Below are 10,711 nucleotides of genomic sequence, written 5' to 3' on the forward strand. Positions count from 1 at the left end.
AACAATTACTTATTCTATATACAATGTCCCAAGGAGTGTCTCCGCCTCAAGTATAGAGACCCTGCAACGCCAGACTGGAAGAGGCCCAATTGGTAACCATCTCCGAGCAAGATGCCATTATAATGAGTGTGTGTCCCCGCCCATCCGCTTGTTGACTATGCCTGTATGTCATCATGTCTCATAAATAATGAAAGGGCGAGCGCATTTCAAAGTTGCTGGTGCACATAGCGGCGTGCAGCAGACGCCTATACATCCAGCATGCTCTTGATCTGCTGCGGCGGTGACGCGAGGGAGTTACTAGTATTTGCGCTCGCGCTCCGCTCGACGGTAGCAGGCCGTGCGGCTGTGATTCCGGTTGCAGCCGCCTCGTCGCTGCGCTGCCGACCCCGTTCTTGCTGCTGCTGCTGCCCATGTAAATCCGCATACGGCGGCGGGGGCGGGCCGTCCGCGGAGATGTAGCTCACCCGATCAACGAAGCCCTGCGCATTGCCGGAGCTGGGGAATAACAGGCCCGCTACGGTCTGCATGGCTTGTTCTGATCGGCGGCGGTCGTTGCTGCCGGAGTACGTGGTGACGCCTGGTGATGGTCGAACAGCCCCGACGCCGCCGGCGTTTGAGGTGGTGCGTCGTACTTGGCCCATCTCGATATCTGTCGGGGCGCTGGCGGCCTCTGCCTCCCTCGTGCGAACCTCGTGTATCTGATCGATGTTCTTGGCTGTAGCTCGGCCACCACCGACCTCACGCACATTCCGCGCGATCCTTTCGCGCATAGTCTCGCCGTCTCGCGCCTCGCCATTGATGCGCTTCCACCAGGCGGGTTTGTGGACGACACCCAACTCACGATCCGCCGCGGCCCCACGGATACGACGCTGACGGATGAGCTCTCGGTCCTCATTCGGATTGAGGAAGCCAGCGACGATCTGCACGAGCATGATCAACAGCGCCGGAGCGTATCCGCCGACAAAAGTGGGGACGTTGTCTCCTGTGACGTCCATGACTGAGTACTCAAACTTCCACGCAGAAAGTGCCTGGTAGGCGACAACGGAGAGGGCGAGGGGCATGATGAGCATAAAGCGGTATGGGGTGAACCTGACAAAGCCGACAGCCCGGTTGAAGATGCCCCTGTTGCGCTCCTTGTAGTGCTTGATAGAATGGCGGAGATGGTAGACAGTGGTCAGCCAGCACATGAGCAGCAGGAAGGCCGCAGCCTTGAGGCGGGCGTCGGTTGCGCCGGGCGCGGCCCTGGCCCAGGTCTGCTCGACGGAGCGCTGCAATTCCAGGCTGCCCCAGTTGCGAGGGATACCCATGAAGAAGTCGAGCCACCACCAGAGATAGAAGAACAGGGGCACCCAGAATTCAAACTTTGCCCTCTTGTCGTCCATCTTGAGGCGGAAGGGGTCGGGATCGATGTACTGCCTCTCCTGCCAACTGCCCCAGTGCCTGACAGCCTCCCACACGGCGGCCAATGTACACAGGTTCATAAGGAACCAGAAGAAGGAGGTGAGGACGATGGGGATCTCGGGGAGGAAGTAGCGGTCGACGTCGATGTTGGTGATGAGGCTGATGAAGCCGGTGGCGCACATTGCGATCATCCAATACCACTGCCACCTCCTGCCGACTGGTCTGAATCGCTTCTCCGTGGGCAGGAACATGCGGCCGTGCCTGCGAAGACAGATGAGGGTGAACATCAGGGCGATGCCGAAGAGGACGGCCAGGCCGATGCTGATGAAGCCGCGCGTGGATATGGGCATGATGGGCGAGTAGCAGGAGGTGGTGTTGAGGAAGGTGCCGTTGGGGAAGACATATTTGGGAGTGTAGTCGCCGAAGGTGAGCAGGCAGCGGGAGCCATTGGACAGGGTGCCGTTGGAGTAGAGGGTGAAGTTCCAGTGCTCGAGGGCGGTCAGGTTGAAGTGGATGCCCCCAATGACGGTGTCTGTGGCATTGTCGCCTGGCGCCCAGGAGATGATGTCCCTGGCGTCGAAGACGGGCATCGTGTCGGCGTCGGTGTCGGCGTCGGTGTCGGCGTGGGAGTGGGCGTGGGCAGTCAATAGTATTCGCGGTGTCTTTGATGGTGGGTCAATTCTCGTGACATTGGTCAGCGTTGCAATGCGATGTGATGCGCTGGATGGATGGAATCGACTCGGTTGATGGGAGACCGTTGACCGTATTTCAGTGAAGAAATCGGTAGACTCGAACAGACCAGTTGTGTCGTGAACTGGACTGGGCTGGATTGGAGAGCGACGAGGAGGAGGTCGAGTGGGAGGAGAAGAGGTTGCGCTCGACCGTCGCTCTGACGGGAATGCCAAAGTCTAAAAGCTTACCAGGGTAGAGCCGAGACTCCGAAGAAGCCGCACGCCAGTCAAAGTTTACGCAGTCGAAAATCACTCACCACACGCAAACACGCAGACGGGAATGGCGCATTGGGAGGTGGGGCATCCTTGGGCTATCCCTCCCTAGTGCGGTGGATAAGCTCGCCAAGAGTCAGCACGCGCAGGACGTCATCTTTTGACGGGCTGTTTTTTTCTGCATGTTTATTCCTCATTCATGCGTCCACAGACACTCTAGACTGCGGTGAATAGACAATATGCTGTTTGTTCGCAGCTGTAGTTATGTGGATGGGACGTGCAAGGCAGCAAGCTCTTCAATTCCAGCTCCAGATGGTCCATCTCAATAGATCCCAAGTACCCTGTCACCTGCCTGATGCCCACCTTAATACATAGGATGACTTCATCCTTCGGGGTTTAGTGCTGTAAACACTGGACGGCATTTTGAACATGGGGGCCCCCCTGTCACCCCCAACCCAAGGCTGCATGCACCTGGTGGCCAGGGCTCAAGCTCCAAATGCCACCTGGGCAGATCGTGGAGAGCTTCAGCCTCAGTTTCACCAAATCCACTCCTGGGTAGTGCACTGCCAGACCAGACCAATGCGATTGTAAACTTGAGGGCCCGCAATTGTTTTCCAGGCACAAGTGCAAATTCTCCGCCCTTCAATTCAAAAGCAGAATATCGCCCAGCTAGCATAAGAAGCAAGCCACCCAGCAGAAATGGATAGCCCAGCAGATGGCCGCGAAGAGGAAGAACCCTCCTACATCGACTACGAGACCTTTGTCTCCCCAGACTTCTCGCCCTCCGCCTTCGCCAACACCCTCGTCCTCTCCACCAACAACGCAAATGACACTCCCTTAGACCTCTCCACGCCGCTGTCTCGCGTTCTCTTCGACATTCAAGAGATTGACTCCCACATCGACCTCCTCACCACCCGCTCCGCCTTGCCCCTCCTCACACACACCAAGGACCAGACCGAGGCCAGCGGCCGGATCGTGGGCGAGCTTGACGGGCAGATCAAGAGCCTCAACGACAGCTACAAGCAGCTCGAGAAGGAGGTCATACAGAAACATGCCGAGGCAGACGAGGTCAGGCAGGTTGCCAGCCGTCTCTGGGAGACCCTACGGCTGGGACGCGCCGTCGGCCGGTGTCTGCAATTGGGCCGGCAGCTGGAGATACAGCATGCAGAGCTCGCAGCCGGGACCAAGAAAGAAGACCACAGGACTCTGGTGCGATGCGCACACACTATACTGTCCCTAAGGGAGATCCTAGAGCACAAGGGCTCCGGCGACGAGGGGCAGGGCTTGGACAGGGTCGACGCTATCCGGTCCCTGCAGGAGAATACCGCACAGCCAATCGAGACATCAGTCAGGGAGACAAGTGAGAGGATAATACGCGAGTTCTCAATGGGGAGCGCCTCAGGCTCGTCCACATTCGCCCAGTCTGAGGAGACCAAGGCCAAGACAATATCCGCGCTGTCAACCCTGTACTTGCTCTCGCCCACGACGCTGGAGAAGGGCCAGAAGTGGTCCCCCATCTGGATGCTGCGGGCCTTGGAGACATACCTTCGCACGCAGCTGCAGAGCAGCACCGCCACGCTGCGCGACGCCCTGGCCGCCCTGCCCAGGCTGGAGCGCACACTGGCCGAGGTCGCCGCGCGGTGCCAGAATATTGTCGCCCTCGAGATGGTCCTGGAGACAACCAAGGCGCCCGCGCACCCAATGCTCCCGCCAGGTTCGGGCACAGACAAGGGCCACGGCAATCTCCTCCACCCGCTGCTAGCCTACCTCGAGACCGGCTCGCTGCCCAGCTACTTCTGGCGCACCATGGCCGGTGGCCTGTCGTCACGCGTACAGGAGATTGTCAACAGGGGCGGAGTGTCTGCGAGGACGCTGAGGACGAACAAGGATAATGTCGCGGCCGTCATACGGGAGTGTGTCATACGCGGCAGCCAGCCGCCGAGTGCGATGGCCAAGACAAAGGGAGAGAAGGCGGCTGGGTGGGACCGCGAGGTTGCGGTAATGGTGGGCAGTGTGACAGGGAACCTAGGAAGGTGATCGATTACCTTGGGGGATTGCATGGCCTATCAGTTTCGGAACGGGCAGCTTATGCTCGCTCAGTCCCAACGCTATGAAATAGTGCCTCAAGCATGCTGGGCTCTTCCGCAAAGGATTCGATGTTCACTCGCCGATTCAGCAGAGAGTCGCGGAGGGTGGGATGCTCGCTTTCAGGCCTGCAAGATGGAATCAACGGCTCAACGTGTAGGGGTCAAGGGCTAGACGCCGAGCCAATGTCCCGTTTAATGGCAATTCACGGTGCATCCCGTCAGGGCATACGCCCTAGAGCCACCGGCTCTGGCAATGATGGCTCCTCAATTCCTGTCGCGAACAAGCGTCACAACGGCAAGCTGGCTCCACCTTGAGTTCTTTGTGAACAGCTCTTCTGATTTCCAACACCATTATCTGTTACTCGCGAGACTGAGCTCATGTCAGATCTACTCAAGCGGTGTCCTCGTCATGGGCCTTGTGGGTTGCTTTCTTCAAGCTGCCGTGTCAACACCAAGACCCATTAACGTGTCGTCTCAAAGGGCTTTGAGCTTGCAAGGCTTCGAGAACTTCTTCGTAACACATGGCAATCTTGTCTTTGTCTGCGAGCTACTATTTTGGTATCACAACTTGAGCCAACACCTTACATGTGGCAGGATGAGGAACGATTTGTATTAAATGATGCTCCCGCCTTCTTGTTGTCATGCTGATCTTGCCAACCAAGACAGAGAGAATATCACCACAAACTGATTCATTCTTCGTACGCTTCAATTGACTTGACGTGACTTGCTACTTAATTTTGAGATCCCATTCTTCATTCAAGAGATAAAAAGAAATAAGCCTTTTCAATATGCCCAACAGCACTACTTCAGGCCCAGGCGGCCTCTCGCCCCAGCCGTCCTCAGCCACCAGGCCCCGCTCAAGAGCTACACGGCGCAGTTATGGAATCCTCGACGCTCGCGTGAAGAAAATCAGCGCCAACCAATGCGTTTTGGGCAAGACCTTGAATAAGGCCAGGTGCTCACATGAATGCAAATGCCATGGCTTGGAAAGCAGGCTCCGCGAGGAGCTGCTGAGCCTGGCAACCCAACCATGTGGCCAACCAATTTCCTTCATCTTCGACACATTTACCTTCACGCCGGTCGATGCAGACCAGGCGGCCTTGTTCTTCAACCACTACGGCCATCTCTACCACATTCGAAAGTTTACCCTCAACAACAATGTCGTCAAACTCGACACCCCAGAGGAGATCCGGCCGTACATCATCGCCATCAACAACCTCCCTCTACTCGAAGAGATCTCCTTCGCCGGCTCTTCGTTAGGCATCTGGGCTGCTTATGCCCTGGCAGATGCACTGCGAGCCAAGAAAAAGCTGCGTCGCGCTGACTTTTCCGACTGCTTCACTGGCCGTGGACCGGCTGAGATTGCCCCGGCCATGGATGCACTTATCTCGGCCTTTCTCGAACTGCCCGCGCTGGAGACCATCAGCCTCTCAGGCAACGCTTTCGGTCCACAAGTCGCGGGGCCCCTCGTCCGCCTGGTCGGGGGCCACACGCCGCTGCAGGAACTCGACATCAACAACGTCGGCCTCGGCCCAGAGACCGGCGTCGCATTCGCCGGCGCACTGGAGGACCTAGCCAAGAATAAAGCCGCCATCGGCGCCCCTCCCCTGCGAAAGCTCCTGTGCAACCGGAACCGCCTCATCCAGGACCAAGACGAGCCGCTCTTCGGCATGGCGCAGTGGGCCAAGGCGCTCGCCGCGCATCCGCAGCTGCGGACCGTCCACCTGGCCAACAACGGCCTCCTGCACGAGGGCATGAACACCATCATATCGCAAGGCCTGGCGCACATCCAAGGGATCGAGGAGCTCGACCTGCAGGACAACATCTTCACGTCGCGGGGCAGCACGCACGCGGAGCTCGCCCGGGCGGCCGCGCGCTGGCCGCGCCTGCGCGAGCTCACCCTCAACGACAGCTTCCTGGGCTCGCGGGGCGCGGGGCTGCTGATCGCGGCGCTGGCGGGCGTCCAGGACAGCAAGCTGGAGGTGCTCAAGGTGGCGGGGGCCAACCTCAACCCGGCCAACACGCTGGCTCTGGCGGGCGTCTTCGACAAGCTGTCGTCTCTGCGGGAGCTGGAGTTGAACATGAACAACATCCCCGAGGGCGATGCCGGCTACGAGAGTCTGAAGAGGCTGCTGCAGGAGAGGGGCGCGGAGAGGAATGTGAAGACGAGAATCGATGACCTCGAGGACCCGAGCTATTCGGAGGAATCGCGGAGCACGACTGGCTCTAGAAATGGGTCCAACTCAAGTGGCTCTTCCGGTGCTCAGTCATCTTGATGACAATGACCGTAGAATAGGTTTCAGGCATGCTGGCCATACTAGGAGGGCTTGATTTCATATTTGTTACGGAATGATTGATAATTAGATGCATAGAACCGCTCGGCATAGTAGAAGCAAGCATATTACTCTGTACTTGTCTGTTTTTTTTTTTTTTTTGAATTGTTTTCTTTAGGTATCCTGAAGTTGAGCTCGTATCTTTTCAGCGAAATAATATATCTCGAATTGCCATCGTAAAGATAAAATCAAAGCCAGTTACTTATATCCACCGCCTACCACATAATAAAACACGATATCTTGACCAAACTTCACAAAAGAAAAGAAAGAAAGAAAAAACCCAGGACCTCGCAAATCTCAACAAGCTATCACCACAGCAAAGGGTCATGCAATACATGCTGAACACAATGCTTCAAGCAAAAGTAGCGGCTTGAAAAAGTAGATCAAGGTCTTACTGTACTAGTTCTGGCAATGGTAGCCTAGGGGAAAAGGATAGTCCAAAGTCAACAAATGTCTGCTTTGAATATCCACATTCACAACACTCAGAACCACACATCCTTCGCAGAAATAGACAACCAATTGCAAACTCAGAGTACATGTTAATTCCCCCCCCCCCTCCTTCTGACGGTGAAACATCATGTTCAAAAACTTTTTAATTGCCTCTGGCCCTATTACACATACAGGTCACGTCGTCTTCAGCGCTGGTGTGGTCGGCATCGAGATGGTACCTGCAGCTAGTCTCGTCAAGACCCCCTCGCCAACCTCGGCAATTGAGGGACCAACACTTGCGAGCGCGCTATTCTAGAAGCCATTCGAATGTAAGCACTAGTACCGAGAAGCTCCTGCTGACAAAACCCAATCGAAGGCGATAGTTGGGTAGACTCGGATGCTTTGTTTCAAGGGCATTGCTAATCCTCAGGACACACCTAAGGTTTGTTCGTGCGCGTTGTGCCTGATCAGTGCCGATCACCTCTTCGAACTACCCCATCCGGGCTCGGGAGTGGCCTGGCTTTTGTGCATCCATGCGAAGAAGCATGTATCGCGGGTTGTGTCAAGCTCGGACATTTTCCCGCCAAGACGTCACGTATTCAGCAGAAAGCTCGAGACAACAGTTGACGTCGTTTCGTCTCATCTCAGCCGTGATATAGAATCCGGTTTCCCGTCTAAAATTCAACTCATTGCCTTGGCCAACACAAGCAGATGGCATGCGCATACAGAGCACAGTTGCACGAGCCTCTTGTGGCTTCAGCCGTCATGCAGGTCAAGCACGGCGCCTGGTCTACGGAACTCTGTTCTTGTCCAACACATGGCGTCAATCCCTCGTCACTTGCCATGATTTGTTTTGGAATATGCCGCGCTCAGGACCAAGGCCGGTCGATTTTTAGATCTGATTTAACCAACACGTTTGTCGGATAAAATCCTCATCTCTTCGTCCTGGAGAGGCGGTCATTCTACGGGACCGATACTAGCTCGCGTCCCTCTGCCCGCCCGTTACGTGGACCTGGTTCGGTGAGCGTACGGGCCGAGGACACCCGTTCAGCCGTTCTAAGAGGTCGCGGGTCAAACAAATAAAGGCTTTGGGCCGTGCGGATGTGGCTTGTCCCAAGTGCCTTCTAGCTGGCTTCTTGGCCAGCGCTGTACCATGGCTTGGGACGACTGGTGCACATGGATGTCGTTGTCTGTCAGGAGTTCCCAAGTTTGCTGTTCAATGGTAGCGGAATGGGAGATCAGCACGGAAGAGTGCTCGGACATCTGAAGAGCTCCAGAGCTGAAAGATCAACGACAACTTATCGATGCTCATCAATTGACCGTCTTCTGTTGCGCTCTTCTACGCGTCGCAACATTGGCTCACTTTGGAATGGGCCAAGTCTGCCATTATATTTGATCGACAGGGTCAATCAACGGTTAAATTTGACTACGCGTACGTGTTCCTTAGAGTTACACCGGGAAGAGATTCCGTCGATCTGGCGCGCCAACGAGCTGGGTCTCCCTCCGATGGAGCTAGCTGAGAATGTCCTTGAGCCGAATACAGCCACGCGTAGGGGGCACGATCGATCGCATCTGGGTAGGTAAGCTAAAATAGTGTAAGCTGCTTCGAATTGTCTCTCGTCTTTGGGGCTGGTGGTGGAAACACGAAATCGCCATTGTATCGACATTCCACTTGCTGTTCCTGAGAGCTGCCAGGAGCCCAAACACGATCACCAACAATTGATTGGCACCGGGATCGCTGCTTCAGGGGGACGGAATCTGCCCGTACGAGTCATTATAAGTTTTAGTATTCGATAGCGGCGAGTGACGGTGGACACTCCAAGAGCTGCCAGACGCACGCTGGGACTCTACCGGATGTGCGCCGCTGCAGCCGGACGGTCTTGAATGACATGGTTGGCCCTCTTCATCTTCATTCCTACCACGCTTATCGGCGCTTGATCGTCTCCGGCTAGGAAAATGCTACCCTGGATGAGGTTACTGTGACAGCAACGTGTGAGCTGCCATCCAGAGTACGGAAAACGTGCCATCCGGCACGCCTGCCCAAGTGCATCGGAGTGATACGATGGCCCCACAATCCGCATGCACGTTGAGCAGAAAGGGTGTTCGTGTCAATTCCTGCACACGTGCGGCTCCTGGTGCTGTCGGCTATGTCGCCGGATGTGCAGCAGACAGACACATCTTACCGAGGGACCTGGGTTGCCGTGACCCCTGAAGCTCTTGGCCCGCTTACAGGCTGCAGCACGAGGGGTAGTTCGCGCATTCCATGAACGCATCTCGCAGTGGTATGTGGTTTAGAGGCAGCCGAGTCAAGACCAATGTGAAACTACAGAGGCCCACCATCTCCAGGTAGAGTAAGCAGATGGAGACGAAGCGAGCATCGAGAAAGTGTTGTCCGTGGCGCAGAGGATGCAGCTGAGAATGGTCAAACAACCCCCTCCCCTTTTGACCCACACACAGGCAATCACGCAGACGAACGTCGCTGGAAGGGCATCTCTCAAGTCATCCAATGGGATGATAGTGATCCACCCCAGACAGTCATGTAGGATGCATTGATTGAGACAGCCGAGTCCGAGACTGCCTGGGCAGAGGGTAGCTGTAGCCGTTGCTCGCCCAACGTCTGAGCCCGATTTGATGGTTGTTGATAGACACAACCACCTAGGTAACTCAATCTCATCACAACACGGAAGTAGACGACGACATATAGGAGAAATATCAGAATGCATGCGTATATCACGCCCATGGTCCGATCCCCCGGGAACACGACAGATCTCGTCTGGCAGAGGTTTACTCAGAAAGGACAAGCCTTCCAGTCTGGTTTCAGGATCATCTCGTCTGGATCCCGAGGACTAAGGCACCTGGGCCAGGCAGATCCCGAGTAGCACTAGGTAGTGAGCAGGATAAACCAGATGTTTCATCAGAATATGTATGGGATGGTGAGTGCTTCGCCTCTGAATCTGCGATCAACTGTTATTGTCCAGATTGTGTTTTCTGCTGCGGAGACGGTCTCGATTAACGAACCTCGGGTATGAGTGCCGAAGCTCGAACCATCTGGTGGCACCAGCCTCAGTATTTGCTCTAGCACGGTGCAGTTAGCTAGTCGTAACGTAACGACCTCTGCAAACCCCTATAGTCAGTCTTTAAATCACAAAGAGTTCCAATTTGTCCGAACCCATCAGCGGCGGGCACGGACGATCGAAGCGGGCATCCTGGAGAAGATCATTAGGATCCTGGGCCAGTTGCCAGCAACGTCCTGGCTTCCATCAGAGAGCACGGGCTTTTTTTGAGACCGCAACGGTCTCTAGCGTTTCCGGGGGGTTAGCCAAGTTGCCGTCGGGGAAGTGCATATCGCTCGTGGTCGAGACGGCCCTGAGACCATTTTCCACATGGCGAGCAGGTCACAGCTTGGGGGAGTTTCCTGCGCAGTTTGTGACGCGCAGTATTATGTGATTACATTTTCGGGAATCCATTGTTCCGAGAGGCGGGCCAGTTCGACGGTATCAGGCACTAGGTCGACGAT

At 55.8% G+C, this 10,711-nt stretch overlaps 3 protein-coding genes across 3 annotated transcripts; 2 read left to right on the forward strand and 1 right to left on the reverse strand.

The window, feature by feature from the left end:
* Positions 1 to 245: 245 nt before the first annotated feature.
* J7T55_007701 (uncharacterized protein) lies at positions 246 to 1,991 on the reverse strand (the record flags this gene model as incomplete). The annotated part of the gene is made up of 1 exon (XM_053134596.1): positions 246 to 1,991. One exon carries the CDS (start codon positions 1,989 to 1,991, stop codon positions 246 to 248), a length of 1,746 nt encoding a protein of 581 aa, XP_052987675.1.
* Positions 1,992 to 3,044: 1,053 nt separating this feature from the next.
* On the forward strand, positions 3,045 to 4,382 carry J7T55_007702 (uncharacterized protein; the record flags this gene model as incomplete). The annotated part of the gene is made up of 1 exon (XM_053134597.1): positions 3,045 to 4,382. The coding sequence occupies one exon, from the start codon at positions 3,045 to 3,047 to the stop codon at positions 4,380 to 4,382; it is 1,338 nt and encodes a 445-aa protein (XP_052987676.1).
* Positions 4,383 to 5,220: 838 nt separating this feature from the next.
* On the forward strand, positions 5,221 to 6,708 carry J7T55_007703 (uncharacterized protein; the record flags this gene model as incomplete). The annotated part of the gene is made up of 1 exon (XM_053134598.1): positions 5,221 to 6,708. The coding sequence occupies one exon, from the start codon at positions 5,221 to 5,223 to the stop codon at positions 6,706 to 6,708; it is 1,488 nt and encodes a 495-aa protein (XP_052987677.1).
* Between the last annotated feature and the right edge of the window lie 4,003 nt (positions 6,709 to 10,711).

The sequence above is a fragment of the Diaporthe amygdali genome, assembly GCF_026229845.1.
Source record: "Diaporthe amygdali strain CAA958 chromosome Unknown NODE_46_length_305281_cov_63_574154, whole genome shotgun sequence".
In the NCBI taxonomy this organism is placed as follows: Eukaryota; Fungi; Ascomycota; class Sordariomycetes; order Diaporthales; family Diaporthaceae; genus Diaporthe; species Diaporthe amygdali.